Here is a 21,235-nt window from a genome sequence, read left to right as displayed (position 1 = left end):
TGTCAGAGCCTTCATGCCTGATTTCCATTTTTAGTTAGAAGTTAACAAGCAACATAGAGAAGCTGTTTTTATTGATACATTCAATGCAGTGCTCATTCGGGTACATTTTGTGTGTGTTATTTCACACTGTCGGTTATATACAGAGGCAGAAACATGCCATGCAATACACTTAATGCTAGTATCAAACCCTGATGTAATGTAAACATTGGCAGCTTTTGTATGTAAGGCACTAGCTAACCCATGTTCCACTCTGCAGTCCTGCGTAAATGGCTCGTCATGGGCCAAACAAAGGTCGTCATGTTTAGGAAGTTTAGGTTAGGGAGCACAGACAGTTCTTTGATTGGAAAAAAGGAGGACAAGGCAGTATAACGCCCTTCACTTGTTTACAGGTAAACTATATTTTTAAATGAAGAATTATTTTTTACAAATATGCCAGTCAAATAATAAAAATCTACAGGAGAGGAGAGGCACATTTTGTATGAGTTTTAATAACCTGGCAATGGATAACTTTTTGTAAGATTGTTGCATATAACTTAAATAAATGTATTTTCTGCAGGTAGGAGAGCAACCATCTAATTATTTAATATTCAAAATTCAATCTGTAGCTGCTCCTCTCATCAGAGTATACTATATATTTAACATTTTTCTTCTATTGTAAAGTCTTTCCTTTTTTATATTATTATTTCTTAATTTTGTATATGTTTTTGACTGCTACTCACCACAACACCGCTGAGACAAATTCCGTATATGTAATCTGATTACCTACTTCGCAATAAATCTGATTTTGATTCCGATCCTGGCAACGGTGAAACACTCATTTTCCACTCACACTCTTCTCATTACCTTATTACATTAACATTTTGTGAAGAGAAATAGCACGAACATAAAGCCGTTTCCCCACTGTTACCCTCTAAAAGACCCCTGGTGGTCCCAGGACCCCTGTTCGGTCAGCAGCGCTAACTTAAACTGCCTATTTCATTCTGTAAACATTGAGAGGTTTTTTTTGGTGTGGGCTCATTCCTAAACAAACGCCAAACTAACTTTTTTTTAAAAACAAAACCAAAGACGAGCAGCATCACATTTCTGAACAAACCTGAGTTGCCTCTCGGTATTTTAGCCCTCACTCAAGTTATGACAGCAGCAAAGGAGCAGCTATGTTGCAACGTTACGAAGTCGGCACGCAGATATCATTCAATTTGTTGAGAAGCAAACAACGGCTAGCAAACTTCTCCGCTGTCTGTACTCGCATCCCTGCATGTGAACTGCATAAATTTTGACAATAAGCGTAAACGTTACAACCCACTGAGCCGTTAGCTTAATCGCAAAGACACGGCATTCCCCTACTGTACAAACTGGAACTTGGCAGCCGAGACGAGACTTGTGGCTGAGACACTTTCAATTTTGGGGGGGAAAAGGAACACTTAGCTAACTTTTCCATACCTTTGAGACGCCGGAGATCTCCCCGTCGATACTACGGCTTCTTAGCAACCATAAATCCCGGTTTTGACAACGTCGTGTTCGGCGGTAACAACGACAGTCCGAGTGTGTACAGCTCAACTCTTGTGCCAGTGCGAGTGATTTTTCGCACACAGCTCCTCTCTGCGTGGCTCCGGTAACAGCCGCTGCAGTTTTTTCCACACAGCCTGACGCGGGGGCGAGCGCACTGGGATACTGGGCTGGCCAGGAGAACCCGCGTGAACGCGCAATTTACAAGAGACTTTAAACTGAATGTGGAAATCCACTCAAGAAAATTAAGCTGTTTTTTTTTCTCTATTTGTCATTTAAAAAAAAGACTAGCAGGTTATGAGATAAGAGGTTGCAATACCACGTACCTCTTCTTCTGCAGCAGTTACTCTGTGACAAGGTCGAAAAGTCTTCTTCTTGTCGGCTGCTCCCGTTAGGGGTCGCCACAGCGGATCATTCGTTTCCATCTCTTCCTGTCCTCTGCATCTTCCTCTGTTGTGCCAACCACCTGCATGTCTTCCCTCACTATATCCATAAACCTCCTATCTGGCCTTCCTCTTTCCCTCTTGCCTGGCAGCTTCATCTTCAGCTTCCTTATCCCAGTATAATAAATATATACATAAACATGTATGTGTGTGTGTGTGTGTGTGTGTGTGTGTGTGTGTGTGTGTGTGTGAAAAGGTTGAAAATACAACTAAAAAGAGTCTGAAATGTGCCATTCAGATAATTCTGCACTTTTTTACTCTTGCATTGTAAATTGTCTGATTATAAATTTAAAAAATGAAGCACTTTAAAACACAAAAGTGATTAATTGCAGATAATTTTAAATGTTTCTATTAAAAAAACAAAACGTTATGACATTACCTTTATAAATGGCAGTTAATTGTATTATTATGTCATGCATTATTTAATTTTCAAATGATTAAAAAATACTAATGCATGGTTCACTTGATAGCTTCTTCTGGAACTTTCAACCACATCTCATGGTCTTCCTCAGCAGATGGAGTTTGATCTCATGCGAAGTGAAGTGTGAAACTTGTTGACAATTAAGCTATCTCCATGACAACTAAGTAAATTCCATCTGCTGAGGAAGAGATGTGATTGAAAGCTCTGGAAAAAGCCAGTAAGTGAATCCTGAGTTTTTTTGTTTTGTTTTGTCTTTTTGTTTATTTGTCAAACTACTATTTTATGGTCATGAATGAACTTCCATGTAAAATTTTTATATATACATTCAAAATATGTTTTAAAGACTCGTGTTGACTTTTTTTCCCATTTGCTAATATGTCTTTGTATAATAGACCACAGTGAGTGTGTGCACTCACTTTTCACTTATTGAAAAGCGTTGAGTGCAGTCAGCGTGTCTCGCTGACATAATGCTTCTCATAAGGGGTAATGACCACAGGAGAGGAAATCCCCTCCTCTCCTGCTGCCTTCAGGTGCTGTGGGAAATATCCAAATCATAATTAAAAGCTAAGTGCACATGAAAAGCACAGATCAGTGGTAAGTGTAACTCTTGTCTTTTATTTTCTCCATTTTGCCCACTTGGCACTCAAGTTTCAGAAGGTAATGTTTAGGCTTGGATAAAGGCAGCAGATGTAACAAATGATGCGATTAATTGTTATATTAATGTTTTCAAATTGATCACAAAGCAATATGAGATTAAGATCACACCCAGTTTGTGAAAACTTTAAACTTGCTGCTCTTGTAAGTCTTTCCTTGGAAAAAAAAAAAAAAAAGTCCAGTAAAGCAAGACAGTATGTTTCAGACAGCAGTAACATTGGGTGAAACAAGCGAGATAGGGTTCATTTGGAAAAGGCGTTTGGGAAGAGGAGGAGGAGGAGGAGCTGAGCCAGAGGCTGACATGTGGGAATGACTCAAGTTTTTTTGCACATTCCAAGCATTGTTTCCTCCTCCTCCTCCTCCCTGCCCCGGTCCTGGGCACTGAGGCCAAGGATTTTCCAGGGCTGGGGGGAGATGGAGCGGATGATGGATCAAGGAAGAGGGAGGATGACTCGCATTTTCCTCTTTTGCCTTTTTAAGAGTAATTCTCTGTTTCTGCAACTGAATGAATTGAGTGAGATTTCTTTTCTATGCTTTGTATAACTGGTCTGCATCCCTCACCTGTAAGCAGATTAACATGCTTATCTATGGAGATTATTACACTGCTGCAGGACAAATTGTAAAGATAGAGCAGGAAATCAAAAAAAAAAAAGCTCTTCCTCCTCTGTGTTAAAGGGTAATGAGATAGTGGGGATACATGTTCTTAGAAAAGTAAAGTCAAAACAACTAGCCTGAGAAATATTATGGTACAGTTTTGATCAAATAGATTATTTTAGACAATTTTATCATGTGGACAAATCCTCCTCCTCCTCCTTCTCCTCCTCATCATCATTCTCTTTTCAGACACATTATTAGCTCTACATTTGATGACATAAGTATTATCATCAGTATTTTATGGAGAAAAAAAGAGCCATGTACCTTGACATTTACAGCAAAAAATATAATTTTCAGTGCCCACATACATTTCTCTGTATGAACAAACACTTTCCAAGTAAATTCATTCAAGTCAGCAAAGTAAAAGTAAAGTACAAGGCAATTCTTTCATTTCTTGGAGAGCATGCAATATGTGTATATGTGTGTTTCATTCAAAGCACAAATGTATCTCCAAGTGCAAATGTCACAGCCTTAAAATAGTCTCAGAATAATGAGGTTTTTTGTTTTGGGTGCAGAAAACTAAACAGAGCTGAAATCCTTGAGAAAATCTCTTTGTGAAAATGAGTTCTGGCATCATAATCACTCTAACTGATGTCTCAAAATCACGCAAGGACGTTAATACAAGCAACCCACGTAGAGTGAAACCCAGACACGCCGCCATGTAAAATTTCCATTACTTTTTATGAGTAGAGTGCATATTGTCAGAAAATACTGATACGCAGGTGGAGCTCAGTCCCAGACAGACAGAGAGAGACAGAGAGAGAGAGACAGGGCGCCATGAGGGTTGGCTGGAACACAGAGGTAATGACGTTTGATCTGACTCATGTCAGCTGTACAGTTGAAAGGACTTTGTCCCCGATAATGAAACAGAATTTAAAATAAATCTTCAATAATGTTCCTGTTAAGAAAGAAAGACATGCTGACAGACTTAACTAAAAGATTCTCTCTGATAGATTTGCAGACATTCCTCATTACTCTGTACCTCATTATTCTTCCTACACCTTTATATAATATTTTGTTCACTGTAATGCCAACATGCCGTGCTCTGATTGTGTTTCAAAGTACTCATATCATCGTTTCTTTTCAGACTGGAGGAGATATCTGTCTCCTTTCAAATACTTTTACTCATTTTCTTCAGATGTGTTGAGAAACTGCCACCGGGGCAACAACCTATAGACTTAAATAGTACTTTAAGAAGACTGGGTTCAAGCCCGTGTTACTGCAAGCATCTGAAGTATCCTTGAGCAAGACACCAGCTGCAGCGAAGCTGTTCTGCGGCTGACTGTCATGTCTGATCTTAATGTCCTGTTAGGAAAGTCAACAGGGCATAATAAAAACTTTCTCACTGAATCTGTTTCTTATTTTTGAAAAGACACTTTCAGAACATGTGAATCATTTAGAATAGGTCATAGAGGTTGCAGGGGTTGAAAAGAGGAACTTTAACTTGATGCCTACACATGTAAAAGTATGACTAAATTACAGAAAGTGTCCTAAAAAAGGTCACGAGAAAGCTACTCTCAGCAAATAATCATTCTCAACCCCAGAGGTCAACATTGGCCTTCAGCAGTGACTCACATAATTGAATACTTTATTGATTAAACAAGTAGGGGGTTTGTGCCATTAGAAAACATTTTTAAAAATCAATCCCTGTTGATTATAAAAAAGATCTTCCATAAATGTTTATTGGCCCACATAGATTAGGCAAGGCGAAGCCACATCATCAGCTGTTTTGACCACGTCTGAATACACTGACGAAAGGTGTCTCATTTAAACCGTGATAGTGTGAGCTAACAGAAACCATTCAGGACATTGAGGCCATTGAAAGCTCAATCAGCACATGTCGCCTGACTCATCCTCCCTGCTCTGAGTCACTCCCTCCCTCCTCCGGTTCAGGATCTGTGGCTCTCTGCTGGAGCTGGCTCCTCTATCCTAATGTCAACCCGCCACTCCTCGAGCAGGAAACTGGCCAAGGATGCAGACACAACCCAAATAAGGAGGAAGAGGCTGTTTGTATTTCAGTGGGTGTTTCTTTGTGAGGACAAAGACTGGGTGTGATGGTGTGGCGAGATGAGGGCAAGAGGTGGGACATCACGGCTGACATCACTGTTTCTCCGTTCCAACGATTCTGTCATGTCGTAAAATAGATTTATAGATTTTCCGCTTGATTTGGTATCACAGAGCACAGATTGGGTGTGTGTGGAGTGGAGAGAAACGGGTCACGTCTGGACTTAAAACTCGAGGTATGATGCATTACTCTGCACCATTTATAATCCCCCCCCACCCTCCACCCTCCACCCCCGACGGAAATAGTTCTGTTGTTTTTTTACAGCTTTGGGCCAACATCAAAGCGAAATAAAGGCTGTGGCTAAGCTCATTATATAAATGAGCTTTGGTGCCTACTGCACACACCAAGCAGCACATATGTGAAAGATGATCCCAAAAGTGAAAAGGTAAACAACTCTAATAAGGTAGTGAGTGTCTCACTGGTCACAGAGCTTGTCTGGAAGTAGTTTATGTCTCATAGTACATCTACCACATACAAGAGCTAGTATTTCTCTACATTTTGAATGTTTAGCCAAGCTAGCTGCATGGTTTTAGGGATGGTAATGGTGGTCTATCCACCACTTTGGTTCATACTGAAATACCTCAACACCTATTGGATGCATTGCAATGGTATTTTGCACAGACACTCATAGTCCCCAGAGAATGATCCCCTGACTTTTCCTGAGGTTGATGTTCTTATTTTTTTGTGAAATGTCCCAACGACTTTTGGATGGATTGCTATTATACTTGGTATAGATATCCATGTTGCCCAGAGGATTCATTCTAATGACTTTTACAATCCCCTAACTTTTCCCCCTGGTGCAACCTTGAGATTCACATTTATGGTTTTGAGTAAAACGTCTAGACAGCTATTAAATTGATTGCCATGAAATTTGATGAGTACAGATTCAGTGAATTCCCAGCTTTTCATCTGGTGGCGTCATCGGGTCAAAATTTTAATTTGTCCAATAATTAGGTTTATGGTCAAATACCTGCAAACCAAACTACATGATGATCAGCTGTACTTTGTGTGTTGTACTAATTGGAAAATGTTAGCATTCTAACACACTAAACTAAGATGGTGATCATAGTAAACACTACCTACCCACGGCATCAGCATGCTCAACATGGTCATTGTGAGCATGTTAGCATTTAGCTCAAAGCACTGCTGTGCCGAAGTATAGCCTCACAGAGGTGCTCGCATAGCTATAGAAAGTCTTGTTAAAATACATAATGCCTACAAAAACTGCTGGAAATCTATAGCTCATACTGTACCTTTGACATTTAACTGACATTACTACCAAAACAAGCTGGCATTTGATCAAATTCAGACAGGTTTCGGGTTGTAAATGTTACTTTCATAACGACCTGTAAATTGTCAAAGTCCTCTCCGCACTGCGTCACATGACAGAGATGAGCTTGTACTTGTGCAATGTGGATGTAAAACAGAAACATGGATTCTGCCAACGCTCATGCATTCAGTATAATGTAGCAGTCAGAGTCTGTATATTATTTCTTCACTGTATGGACTCACATACTCTCCTGCGGGAACAGATCATCTGTTATGGACATTGTTGCCCATTTTTGGATATAACACTGTGACACATGTAGCCGTTGTGGACAGGAAGTCTCAGCTGGCAAAGAGGAAAAGGGCATCAGTGAATGGAAACAGGAAGGGCTCATAATGTCAAGTCAAAAACAAATACAGTACTACATTAGCAACTCGATACTTCATATCCAAGCTAATTAGCCAGCTACTGATCAAAGAAATGGGAACATTCATTTTAAATTAAAGTGAATTATAATAAAAATATGATTTATTTAAAAGGATTTGTGTCAGAGACTTCCATGGTCATTTTCTTTTTTCCTTATTCAGCTGTTTTCCTCTGGTCTAGTGTTGCTATGTGAGGGGGGAAACCTTCAAACATGATACAGTAGGTTATTGTTTCCCAAAGCTGTGTGCAGCTCAGTGGCTGAGAAATGAGCTGCTGAGTGCAAAGTAATTTCTCCAGATTCCAGTAAATTACTGTAGAGCCGCTCAATTAACTTAACCAGACCAAATCTGTTTGACACCACATCTACTGTACGCTGCGAGTAAATAAGCTTCGGCACTCACCGAGCACCTTTAAAAGTTACGGTTAGCAGCGTATTTCTTTTTGATGTCGTTCCTGAAATGCAGCATTTACTCGGCAAATAATACAACCAGCTGCTTTGACATTTACACTGCATAATTTAGATACGCCATCAAAGAGAGATCCTGTTATACTTGATAGTGGCTGTTATATAAAGGACCTTTTTGGATGAGATAAAACAATAAAACTACGGCATTATGATACCCTGTGTATCTAACTTTCATTTTCATTTCTCTGCAAGAATATTCCCAGCATGTCATAAACCTTTCCTGAGAGACTCACTCCTCACATGATGTAAATAAGTTTATTGAAAACACAAACACTTTTTTTTACACACAGAAAGGAAAAAAAAAGAAATGGCACGTTTTTTTCTTCAACAGAGCATAAAAAAAAAAGCAATATTTCTTGGTGTAGATGATAAATACAAACTTCAAAGTCACATTTCTCTTCAATCGGACACAACATGTCGGACAATAGTTTAGATATTGTTGTGGAAGCGTTTGCTAGAAATGGACGGTGAGAACAGAACAGAAGCAATGAGTGACAGGAAACAGTTTATGTTAAGGTTTCAGGTTCTGTCATCGGATTATTTTATAAAAACAAACTACAGCTATATTAATAAATTGTTAACAGCTTGAAAGTATATAAAAAAAACAAAAAAACCAATAAATAAATATGAGACGCTACATCACCTTCACCTACGCCACCTTAGCAGAGTAATAAAAGACGTTTTAAAATCGTTTGGGATGACAGATCGAAAAGAAGGTTCGCCGTCAAGGAGTCGGGCGTCGACTTGGAAATGACGTCTACTTAGCGCCGCTGTGAATCCCAATCCGTCAAAAAGATGAGACTTTGTCCAATTATCTAGGGCAAAAGACATACTGGTGTTGTGATTTGTAGTCATGTTACTTTGTCGACTAAGACAAAAAACATTCTAGTAGCTCTCAACCAATTATCAGCTCCAGAACAGATGATTAAAAGATGTAAGACTGTTTTGCCAATTAGAAAATCAAGAAATTTCATTAATAACAATACAGATAACAGGTTTATCTTTGAGATTTTGTAACATTAGTCAGACTGAGAAAGCTTTGTCAAGGCCTGCTTTTAAGCCCTGTTACCTTGAGAGTAGTATTTATTTTTATTGTTTTCATTTTATTGACTAGACAACTACTCATAAATAAATAAAACACTAGATTAAAGGAAAGAATCTCTTACCTGTCCAAACGGTTGACCACGTCTCTCACGGTGTTGATGAGATTCTCGTTTTCTTGGGGGTTACTAACGATGATGCTGTGGAGCTTCTTCATGTAGGAGTCGATGGTTTCAAGAGAGGGCATCTCTCCGCTGCCTGTAGGACAACAGGTGTGTGATGTGATAAGAAGTGAGATATTCATAAGCTAACAAAAGTTCGATTTTATATCACTCAAATTGGGGGAGACAACGTCATTAGGTTGCGGTTGACATCTTGTCTTTTACTTTTAGCGAAGTATCCGCTGAGCACCGGGGGCTGGAATCAATGAAAACAGATCAGAAGTAGGATGAACCAAGCACAAAAACACCAGCCTCATCGATACCGATGTTATTGCTCCGAGCAAAATCAAACCATGTCCCGAGCTGTCAATTAATTAATAGAAATGGCACAATTACAGAAAGAACCAGCCTGAAATCAGAGGTACACATCTGATGTTACTTACATATAGGTGCCTTCTTCTAAACAGAACCTGCCTGACAAGTTTCCCTGAGGCGAGGTCTTAGTGGATTTCGCAATCATCTTTCATCATCAAGCTTTTATGAAATTACGCCAATTTGTGTTGTTTGCAGAGTCTGTGTCTCTGCTGCAAGGAATTCAAATAGGTGTGAAAGAAAACAGAAAGAGAGAAAAATCTGTGGGTGTGAGCTCAGCACAGGTTCTGTACGTGGATTAAACAAGTGGGAACAAAGTAGGAGCGCGTTCCTGAAATTTAAACAATAAACATGTTAAAATGAATGTGGGTTCAAAGCCTGATTTACCTGAGCAGTCTGTAAAAGACTGTAAACGGTAAGCGGTTTAAATATGGGCATCCAGGAAGAGAGACGTCGGAGTTATAAGCACAGTAAATATATTGTAGGTGTATGAACACACCAACGATATTATTGATGTCACACCGACTTTAACTAGGACACTACTACAGTATTTATGTTTGTGTCTTGGGATGGATTACTGGTGTGGGATATCAGGTCAATACTAGTTTATAATGTGCATCCATCAGTATCAACAAATTTTAAGCCCGAGAGCTACATGCACGCTTTAAGAAATAAGTCCAAGTTCCCAAAAACTAATGGTCATTTTTACGGAGGTTTTGGAGCTGCAGGCTGTATGTGCTGCTAAGGTCGGGTCTGTCTGTCTCTCACCGCACGGCACACAGCTCTGTAACGGTATCCACTTTTGTCTTCTTAAAGACTCAGTTTTTCCAGTTTGGCAGCTTATAAAAAGATAGTTCTGGGTTCTTCACCCTGTTGGAAGTGCATCCCACCTCAAAGCAGCTTTTAGGCATTTTTCTGTTGTTTGCTAGCAGACAGAAGTGACGCAATACAAAGTCAATGGAGAGCAATGAATTGTGCGGGACTTAATTGTGCTCTGTCTCTATATTAATAAGTCATAGAGGATAGTGTTGAGTCATTTATACTATTTTTATTTTAAAAAATAGAGATGAAAATCAAGGTTCCGCTACATAAAATGGACGCAGATCACTGACTTAAGCGATACTGGTTCTCACCTGGCAGAGGTACAGAAGAGAAGCTGGATGTGAGCGCCTGACGCAGGGTCTCCAGGTGTTGGTGGAGGAGCCCGTTGCGTCCCCTCTCTTGCATCACGTCGCCTTCCAGCCGCTCTACCGCCCCACGCATACTCTCCACGTGCTTTTGCAGAGCCGCGTTACGCTCCTCATACTCCATGTTGGTCTTACGCAGCTGCCTCATCTCGGCCTCACGTGCTGTTGAGGAATACAAACAAAAAAAATAAAAATCCAGACAGAGAACCAGACACAAAGGCAGATCAGAGCAGAAGTCCAAAGAGATGATACAATGGGATACGGCACTTGGCGCCGTCATGCATTTTTAATTTGCTCGGAGAGGTGCGTTCTTTTTAAAGTTCAAGACATCACTGAGTTCATCGGACTGTGGGACTATTTTGGGACAATGGAGCTCTATAAACTGGGTTCTCTTGAGGTAGCAGAGGAATGTGTTTTGAAACACTTAAGACAAATGGAGGTTTAAAAAAGTCACAGCACACCCAGTAAAAACGCATTTTCCAACAAACAGCTGGCTGTGCTCAGGCTTTTTACCTTTGCTGTGGTTGAGAAACTCCTCTGTGAAGATTGGTATGTCAAACACAGTTCTGTCCTTCCCCTCTGCATCCTTCTAATGGCAGCCAAAGACAAAGTAACAGCGAGAGAGATGAGCTCAACAGTGAAAATGTTTGGCCACACAGACTGAGATGAGAGAGAGAGAGGGAGAGACGGTCATTTATCTAGCTGGGCTGTAGGTGGGTGGATAATTGATTTCATACCTGGCCGTGGGGGAAATACAGTTATACAGGTTAAGAAATGAGGAGGTAGAAGTAATTTCATCAACAACGCTGCTAAGATATCAAAGGCTCTGAAATGGTTTGAAATACATTTGCAATAAAAAAAACGTGCTTCACAATAGCAGCACGAGATACAGAGCAGGTTTCGTTTATATATTCCATCCTATGAAAGCCTGCATCATCCTTCCTCCTTTCTTAACATAATGAAATTTATGCTGAATCCTGCGTCCTTTTGAAATCTAAAAGGGGGGGAAACACTGGTATCCCCAGAGGAATGCTGATTCCAATAAAGTCACCTTGGCTGTAACCCCTTCGGAGTATGCTGAAACGCTTACAAAGGAAACCTCTTAATTACATGCAGAACTTAATAAAAATGAATTACACACTTTAGTAGAAGCCAAGTGTTTTGGATCATGAACACAGACGTAGCACCAAAGCGGATTAAAGGCGGCTTTAGTGATGCAACAATAAGAACAAGAACACGACGGATCTAGCTTCCTCTGTGTGAAAATAGCAAAAATGAAACTCTTACCGTGATTACACAAACTCTAAATCATTGAAATTAGTGAGTGATTAGTGAGTTTTTACTGTTTGCAAAGGTTCAGTTGAGTTTTTTGATGTAATTTTCAAAACCAACCTTAAGGTTTCATGTTGATGAAGCGATTTCACACATTTTTGAGGACATTATCATTTTAATTTTTGAAAGTTCGTAGCCTCTGCTGCTATTTTTCCTATTTAACCATCTGAATCTACTTGTATTTGTTGTCTGAGTTCTCAACAAGGCAGTAAGAACGTTGTGTCTCTGAAAGTTGAAAAAAAGATGTTACATCAGCACAAATTATACATGGTAATGAAACAAAAGCAAAAGGTTATTCACTTATAACATAACCGGAGATTTAGCAGTTTCACTGTCACACACGCTATGAGATAATAAGACGGATTGTGAATAATGTCATTGATTTATTCTACTGAACACGAGGACATAGTGCTCCGACAGTTTGCAACACCTTTATGCAGCTGCAACAACACCGAATGCAACGCTGTGTAGGATTACTGTTGGCTGTACATACGTTTTTCTACACTGTACTGTTTATTTAAGCTGCTGCTACTAAATGAGATGAATCTGAACTTAATGAGTCGAGTCATTCTGATGAGATCCTGTGCTTTCCTTCGTCGGACGGAAATCGCGGTGTAAACGTATATTATATTCTGACAGTCAGACGAGGATTTATTCGCTCGATTAAATATGATATTTTCTTCTGGAGGGAAGTGGTTGTGAGAGTGGCGGGGCAGGAAAGAGTTACTGACCTCGTGAAGAGCCTCGTTGGCAACCTGGTGCCCAACATCTGGAGAGGAAGGAAAGAATAAAGGAAGAAGACAGCGGATGATTCATGTTTCCCCCGGCACAGCATGCTTTTACTACGTTGGGAACTGATAGAATGAATGACAGTAATCAAAAAAACATCCCATCTCTGCGCTCTACTATAGGAGATACAGTGAATCGACTGAAATGAGTCAGAATATCTTCTTCAGATGGGCAGATTTCTCTTTCATTTTTTTTCTAATGCAAAACTGTTTATGTCATTTACATTTTTGATATTAAGACTGACATTTATAGACCATGTGTTGTGAGCAAAGTGACAGCTCCTTGGCCTTTAGTTGATCTATAACTTATAACCCTGCCTAACACAAACTCATGCAGTTTCCCCTTCCTCGCCACATTTCCTTTGACTATGCAAAGCGAATGATGAATTATCTTGGACTAAATAATGAAAATTTAATCATTTTTGAGTGAATAACCCAAGTCGAAAATCATTTCCAAGCCTTTGCAGTATTTGCACTTTTCAGTGGCTGTTGCTAGCTTGCCGCCCGACTGCTTTTCTAACCGAATCTCACCTCCCCTGTGTCGCTTGCCCTTCTGCTTCTCTTGGACCTTTCTGGTGAAATGTTTGTAGGCCTCCGTCTTCTGGTACTTCTCCAGCTCCCGCATGTAGCGCTCCTTGTCTCGCTCCGCCTCGTCCAAGTATCGCTAGCGAGAGAAGAAAGAAAGGTGAGGAGAAGCCGGAATAAATGAAGACAACAAAAGGGAGGAAAATGAGATTTGGTGAGTCGGGATGGAGGGGAATTGTGGCTGAGATGGCACAATGAGTGGGAGTGATTGTTCCTAATCAGGATTAGTTTTTGAGGATCTCCATTTCAATTGACAAACATCAGTAATTTCCAATATTAATAACCTACTTTCATACAAGGCTTGTAAAAAAAACATCTTGTAATATAATTAGTTTAGGAATTAGAGGAAAAGCTACTAAAATTGCTTTCACACTAAGAACTGGTCCCAAGATACTGACAAGTCTGACCCAGTTTTGAACTCTGTGGAAGACAACAACATGGTACAAACCAGCAGCCAAGTTACCTGAGCTCTATTCCACCTGTGTTTACAAACAAAACATGTCCAGACTTCTCAAATCTTCTTTGGAAAGAAAGGCAAGAAGTCTGCGGGTTCTAACTTTGAATATAATAAATACTTTAGCAGCTATGCCTGAGGAATTTTGTTACCTGACAGTGTGAAACATTTGGGCTAGTATCATGTTAAAGGTGGAGTGCAGGACTTTTGTCTCCCCCTTCTGGCAGTGAGAGTAATTACAAAAACACTGTTGACGCGCTTACATCATAGGCTTCTGTTACTGTAAAATGGTGGATAAAATGGTTTGAGCGTCACGCAACCCCCGTGAAATGACTCGTTTCACTATCAGAAGTTGATCCATTTGGTGTGATAACATTTGGAAAGTCTAGAAGAGGCTGTATGATTAAATTATTTTATTCCCATTCAAGTTAGCATCAAGTTAGCATCAATCTCTGTATACTGTGAAATACAGAGAGATCTACCTGGCGGTGATGGGCTTAATCTGCATTGTGTGAACTTGTTTGGCGAGGGCTTCAATGTAACAAATGTTCATTTATATGTTTCTGTACTTCAGCTTTAAATGCACAGTCAAAGGAAACATTTATATATTAGTTTCCAACAGATGTCTAATGGAGAATTTATTGTCATAACATAACCATGACGTTTTTCTGATTAGCGTATGTGCTATCAGGATAAAATGCAACACAAAACTAGTAAAACTGATTATGATTCAGTTTACCTCTTGTTTGTGATATTTTTAAAAGGGCATCCAAGTGTTCCCTGAGTGAAACATACACACTCGGGTATCTCTGCAGTGGAGCAACACATATTAATATAACAACAGTGACTTACAGTATGTGATTTGTGTTTTAAGTGAGTAGCATTATACCACCTGTTCTCTTTGGTAACAGTTTAGGGCAGATCTAGGAAACACTGCAAGAGGCCATCAAGAGGCTGCGTTTACATGGATTCAAGCAGACGGTAGACGGCAGATGGACAACACCTTCTGGACGGCACGGTGAAAAACTAACAAACGGTCTGACGGCGAAACAACACACGCATGACGATATGTTGCTATGGTGATATTGTATTGTTTACAAAGAATGGAATAACATATATTAAATAAAATAATTTTGTGTCTATTTTATTATTCTAGTAACGCATGTAGCTATAAAATGTAGCTTTCTCTTAATATTCGATTGCAAACTTTTCAGATTTTCTTGTAATATCTCGGAAAGATTTCAAGCTCTGATTGAATTATTAGCTTCTTGTTGTCCTCATTCTTCTTGTGTGAGGGAGCTACGTAACATCCGGTTGTAAATTCCGTCAATGCCGTCTACCGTTACCATTGCCAGTATTCTCTGCCAGCCTCACCTACTTTTACTATCCTGCTCTCGTCTGCTACGCCAGAATCCATGTAAACGCAGCAATAATCACGTGTAAGTCAGTGTCTTGTCACCTTCGAGGCAGACTATGAGGGCTTTCCCTACATTGGCTCTTGTGCACAGAGAAAACTCATAATGAATGTAAATGTGTCTGCTGATTTCAGAGAGTGTTAAATCTGTTTGGGGAAACTTGCATCATTTTGACTAACTGGATATTTCAGTCCAGTCCTTTGGGGCACAGTGGCTGCAGTTACTGAAAGCCAAAAGTAATGACAATTAAAAATCCACCATCTTGTTAATCAAAAACCTAAATAGGTTTTGCTGCTGGCTGCTGCCGCCTCTGGTCTATTTATTTTCTTTCACTGCTTTTTCAGAACAATAACAATGATTATTTACGTCTGCAGCACAAAACTATGTACATTTTAAGGATTTTGGATGCAATCATGCAACATACAAGTGGGAAAGGAAAGAAATTCTCAAACTCTGACACATTTCTTCTATGTTATTTGCTCGGTGTGTAATCCTTTCTGCAGCTTTTTCACTGACCTGCTTCTCCTCTGGCGGCAGCTTGCTCCACTCGTTGCCCAGCATCCTCGTGATCTCCGGGAAGGGCACGTCTGGACGCTCTGCCCGTAGCTGCTCCCGTCTGTCGTTCATGAAGCGAACGTAGCCCGTTAGGGGGGCTTTGGGTGCGTTGCTGTCCTTCATTGGCTTCTTCCTCTTCCTCCCCTTGGGCCAGCTGCCACGTCGAGGCTTCTGAAAAAGATAACAAAAACAGATATGTTCTGAAAATTCAGGTAGCAATCCCCCCATGATATACACTGATGAGACATTCTTGGGACTTTGAATGGGGGGAAAAAACTGAAAAATATGCCATCTGATATCTGTGTGTTCACCTCTTACCTCGTCTCCATTTCTCTGGCTGTTGTTGTCAGGATTGGCTGCAGGAGATCCTGTCAGCTCATCCATGACTTCTAAATCTAACAGAAGAGATCTGGAGGATAAAAGTAGGAGATGTTAGAATAGGAAACATCTAATACCAGCACAGCGAGGGCTAACATTTTTTTATTGGACATATAAAAAGTTGAGCTACAGATCTAACTGAGATGTATAAGATCTAGAAAGGCCGATGATTGGTTACAGTAAGGCTTGTGCCATTTGGAGGAGCTGGATACGCTAAACAGGGACACTTATTGCTGCTCGATGAGCGTAGGTTCAAAGCATTTTGAGACATGGTCGGACTGACATGTGTACGCATTGTCACCATGGATGCTGTCCGGTCAGGAAATAAGAGAGCAGACTGTTCCCTCAACAGCGGTATCGCTTTTTCTGCTTTTCCTCCCAAACTCCTCCCAAACTTGGCTCCGCAACCCATCTTGGCCAGCCACATTTCCTCTAATAGAAATGTCTCGCTGCTATCAATCACTATTAAGCAAGTGATTGAAAAAACACATTGCACTTACCCCTCAGATGCTAGTGTAACCTATATTCAAAAGGAGGAAATAAGTAGTGTTTTGGTACTGCCTCGTAATTAGAGATAAGAGAACGCCTACATGCTAAAATGTTCTCTGAAGTGAAGTTTCATTAAGCTTTACAGAGACTCTGTAGTCAAAATATCAGCATTAGGAAATCTGTTTAGTAGTGTTAAATTCTAGCTTTGAATAAAAATTAGTTTGACTCTTAAAACCGACTGAAGAAAACAATAGGCTGAAAAAAAACAAAACAGGTTGAACTCTGAAAATAATAACAATATGATTGTGTTTTAACCTTTAACCTCCTCTAAATCACTGCGTGGGAAGTGAGTCTCAGTATCCTGGATGTGGTTTCACCCCCCCCCCCCGCCACTAAATACTGTGGGAAAAAGTCACAGAGGAATTAGCCAATTCACCACAAATATCCCGTTTGGAAAGAGAATATAAGGGGAAATCCCCTCTACAGTACACAGTTAAGGTAAGCAGGAGTTTTTTTTCAAACATTTCTGTCATGCCAGACCTTACTGTTTCAGAAATGCTGATAGTGCTGTCTACAGTGGTGTATTCAGATCCTTTCCTTCAGTAGAAATACCGATACAGTTCTGTAAAAATACTCTGTTACAAGTAAAAGTCCTGCATAAAAAAATCCTACTTAAGTAGAAGTACATAAGTTTTATCAGCAAAATACACTTAAACTATTTAAGTAAAAGTGCTCATTTCATCCCTCTGACTGATATATTATTATATATGACATCATTAGATTATCAATACTGAAGCATCAGTGTGTAAGCAGAACATAACTGTTGTAGCTGCTGGAGGTGGAGCTAGTTTCAACTACTTTATATGCAGTTACATAGTTTTGTCCAGTGGTTCCCAACCTAGGGGTCGGTCCCCGCCAAAGGGTCACCAGATAAATCTGAGGGGTCATAAGATGATTAACGGGAGAGGAAAGAAGAAAAAACAAAGTTCTGAAACACAAATCTGTTTTCAGTTTTTGGACTTTTTCTCTAATCTTTGATTTTATGTGAAATATTGGATCATTTGAACATTTATTGAAATGAAACCATGTGTGAAGTTTAGAGGGAAAAATCACTATTTGGTAGAGCTGTTAACAACTCATAAACATCTGAAATGTGACCCCGACTACACACTGCTTTTTTTGAGACATCAAAAGCTAAAAAGTTGGAAACCACTGGTTTCATCTTTTACAATGTGTTGTATTTTAAAAGCTTGTTATATTATCCATTGTGTCAAATCTTCATCTGAAAAGTAACTAAAGCCGTTAAATAGATGTAGTGGAGTAGAAAGTACAATATTTCCCTCTTAAATGTTGTAGAGTCGAAGTATAAAGTAGCGTCAAAGGGAAATACTCATATAAAGTACTAGTACCTCAAAATTGAACTTAAGTACAATACTTGAGTAATTCTACTTAGTTACTTTCCACCACTGGATGCCTAGGAATGCCTTCATCATAATGAGTCACATATTCAGCAACAATCTTGCAGGTAAAACTGTAAAATGCTCACAACAACAACAACAACAACAAAAAACAGAAGCTACGAAAAAAAGAAAAAACGGCATAAAATTCACTTTACTCCAACTGCTCTGCTTTCAAACAATTCAGTGCAGCTGCAGTGTCCTCTGCTGGATGAGAGTCCGCAATGCAAGATTCAATAATAATCAGTTTGGGATTTTATCTAGATTGAATAATGTAATATCAGTGTTTGCCAGTTTGTGATATTCGATATTTTCCCTCTTTAAACTCTGAAAAGTTATGTATATTTAAATGGTACATGACTTCTGTACATTCAAGTTTTAACCTCACATTATTTCAAATTCTGAATCCCAAAATAGGCTAACTAAATAGGATGACTACAAGGGGACCTAAGGCCACAGATCGAACTATTCCTTTATTTTACAATCCATAGAAATAGCTAGACTTCATTATAAACACCACAGTGCGTCACTATGTTAGAATTTAACGTTGTATGTCGGTTGAGATTACGCTCATCGGTGGTATATAACATCGGCTAGCGTTGACGTCAACATTACGCTACGTTAATGCAAACAGGCGCTATGATCAATATGTTCAAATATATTCTAGTCAATTGAGTGTCCAAAATAAACCTATTTTACTTGATTATGTGTAAAATTACACTGAGATGTTGACGAAATTCATTCAAACCGTGTGGGCAGCTGGCAAACCGCTCCGTTGTTATGTTAGCTAACTTAGACGAGCTAACGTCAATCTAAACAACTAAAATGAATTAACTGCGGTCTTCATCTGCACTGTAAGCTACTGCTGCACGGCCACTGAATGTCTGACAATCATTACGACTAATGTTAACCTTGAAACTCAAAGGTACACTGAACTTTAATTACAGTATCAAGAAACAAAGGTCTAGCACTAGCATTACACTGCTCGGCTAATAGCTAGTGCTGCTAATGTTAGCACTAATGCTAGCAACGGTCCGCTAGTTAACGCCTGCTCAACAACATGCGATTGGAAACATCATTATCTGATATATTTAATATACACATATTAAAAGCATTTAATTGAAACTAACCTTAGATACTATAAAGCGTAGCTCTACCTGTCCAAATGGTTATTTTCCTAATCAAAACAATACAGCAGCAACTGCATAGAAGCACAACACATAGATCGGCACGTGTCCTTCGACCTGCACATTTTCTGCCAATTTCTCCATGTACGTTTTAATAATTAATTGTGTTTGTTTGATATCATAATGGCGAGGAAATATTCGATCACAGAATCTCCAAAATTTTAAAAGATAAATTAAGACATTAAAATGTTGGCTTGTCCTTTATAATTTTAACAAATCTCTAACAGAGCTCTTAATGGGTACAGACCAAAACCAACAATTTTATAAATGCATATACTACATCATGTGCTTACCAAAAGTCAATAATAATCAACACCAGAAAAACAAATTAAAGAATTGGTTCACAATTTTTCAAGTGTGGCTTAAAACAACAGTCAGATGTCCATATAAACATTGAAAGAGATTTTCCTTGCTGTAATCATTCCTCCTGTTCATACTAGCTATTAAAAGATCCCCTTCAAATGTGCTTTTAATGTTAGTGATGGGGGACAAAATCCACAGTGTGTACGCATCGTCATTTTGTGCAAAAATACATTTAAAAATTTATGTGAAGCTTATATGAGGCTTCAGCAGTCCGAGTTAGTCATGAGTTAGTCAAGTGGATATCTGCCACATTGACAGTCTTTTTAACATCAAATTCCATCTTTGTTGTTTCCTCGGACAGAGTTTCCCAGGTTGAGCTGTGGTGGAAGTATAGAAACAAAAAGAGGGACTCTGGCACTAAAAAGACTGTAATGTTGAAATATATCCATTTGATTTGAAGCTTCGTATTAGCCTCAGATAAACTTTTAAATACATTCTTGCACAGAAGGAGGCTTGTGGATTTTGGCACCCATCACTTACATTGCAAGTGCATTATGAGGGGATCCTCTAATGACCAGTATGATAGAAGGAATGAGTGCAGCAAGAAAAACAAATGTTTCAAATATCATTTGGGCACCTGACTATTGTTTTAAGACAGACTTGAAAAATTGTGAACCCCTCCTTTTATTGAATCCCATTTGAGGGAATTGTTCTAGTCATTGTAATTCTATGCTCCCTTGTCGTCACCGTTTTCTTCGTGTAACAAGAGACCAATGCATTTTAGGGTGTTGCTTCCCCCTACTGTTAATTTTCTGTATTACATGTTCATAGTTTTATATGTTCCACATTTGCTCCCTTGAGAAATTCCAGGCCTTATTTATCAGATGTAGCTTCTAAGAAGTATTAAGTGGGTGAGATGAGGAACATGTTCATTTGATGGATTAGTTTTCCAGAAAAATACTTTTGCAGGTTGTTCAAGCAAAATGATGCTTGCAGCAGGCCTGGCAAGCGTTCAAATTTTTTTATAGCTCAATCCTTAATACCTATATAGCAGTTGCAACTTGTAATACTGCCCTTACCTGTTATTTCAAGATATCCTCATCTCTGTTTATGTGTGTGTGTGTGAGTGTTTGCCAGTGCCACACACGCATACAAATACACATACACATACACACATCTCGTCAGCAGCAATATTTACAGTGTTGGCAACCCTGGGGTACAGTCATCTTCTGAAAACAATAAAATACTCATATTGCACTGAGCATTCCCCGTACATTCATTAATGTTTTATTAATTTGTGAATATACATACACTCTGCTCTATGACTTGTTGCCCCTTTCAGTACAGCTTTGTCTCTGTGGGTTAACATGGTTTATTCGAAATGAAAATTCAGTAACACATTACTTTTCAGAATACAGAATACACAAGATAAATAATGAAGGTCCCCACTCAAAAAACCTCCCCAAACATGAGAGAGGGGGAGAAAAATATAAGAATAATACTCTAATTCCAAATGAACTAAATCCAAATCAATACAGGCAGGAGTGACCTAATCCAACCCAATTCTCAGGTTCATTACATACAGGTTGGGTACATCCAGCCACCACACGGAGTTTAGAAAGTAAAGTA

At 39.3% G+C, this 21,235-nt stretch overlaps 2 protein-coding genes across 11 annotated transcripts in view; both read right to left on the bottom strand.

The window, feature by feature from the left end:
• The window catches only part of peak1 (pseudopodium-enriched atypical kinase 1), a 110,840-nt gene extending 108,915 nt beyond the window's left edge, over positions 1–1,925 (bottom strand). For 6 of the 7 annotated variants that reach the window (XR_006096146.1, XM_042411160.1, XM_042411159.1 and 3 more), the window contains exon 1: positions 1,441–1,688. The gene's annotated coding sequence lies outside the window, so the exon portion shown is untranslated. Of the gene's footprint in view, positions 1–1,440; positions 1,689–1,832 lie in introns of those variants that run through there. The other variant, XM_042411162.1, reaches the window with a different exon arrangement.
• Positions 1,926–8,138: 6,213 nt separating this feature from the next.
• On the bottom strand, positions 8,139–19,353 carry hmg20a (high mobility group 20A). 4 transcript variants are annotated; one of them, XM_042412547.1, is made up of 9 exons: positions 19,247–19,353; positions 16,111–16,201; positions 15,754–15,963; positions 13,315–13,447; positions 12,727–12,764; positions 11,177–11,252; positions 10,610–10,825; positions 9,069–9,201; positions 8,139–8,717 (listed from the first exon to the last, which is right to left on the bottom strand). In XM_042412547.1, exons 2-9 carry the CDS (start codon positions 16,174–16,176, stop codon positions 8,714–8,716), a joined length of 876 nt encoding a protein of 291 aa, XP_042268481.1. In that variant the 5' UTR covers positions 16,177–16,201; positions 19,247–19,353; the 3' UTR covers positions 8,139–8,713. The 4 variants fall into 4 exon arrangements, with proteins under 4 accessions (XP_042268481.1, XP_042268484.1, XP_042268482.1 ...); XM_042412550.1 differs by having other exon boundaries at positions 11,177–11,249; XM_042412548.1 differs by having other exon boundaries at positions 19,274–19,350.
• Between the last annotated feature and the right edge of the window lie 1,882 nt (positions 19,354–21,235).

This window comes from Thunnus maccoyii, chromosome 5 (assembly GCF_910596095.1).
Source record: "Thunnus maccoyii chromosome 5, fThuMac1.1, whole genome shotgun sequence".
Taxonomy (NCBI): Eukaryota; Metazoa; Chordata; class Actinopteri; order Scombriformes; family Scombridae; genus Thunnus; species Thunnus maccoyii.
This window is presented reverse-complemented; position numbering and strand designations above follow the sequence as displayed.

Excerpts from the sequence above, each read along its gene's own strand:
- hmg20a (XM_042412547.1), bottom strand. The coding sequence starts at position 16,176 with ATGGATGAGCTGACAGGATCTCCTGCAGCCAATCCTGACAACAACAGC. Across the intron at positions 12,765-13,314 it reads GGGCAAGCGACACAGGGGAG|ATGTTGGGCACCAGGTTGCC; the intron begins GTGAGATTCGGT and ends CTTCCTCTCCAG. Across the intron at positions 9,202-10,609 it reads CTCTTCTGTACCTCTGCCAG|GCAGCGGAGAGATGCCCTCT; the intron begins GTGAGAACCAGT and ends GTTGTCCTACAG.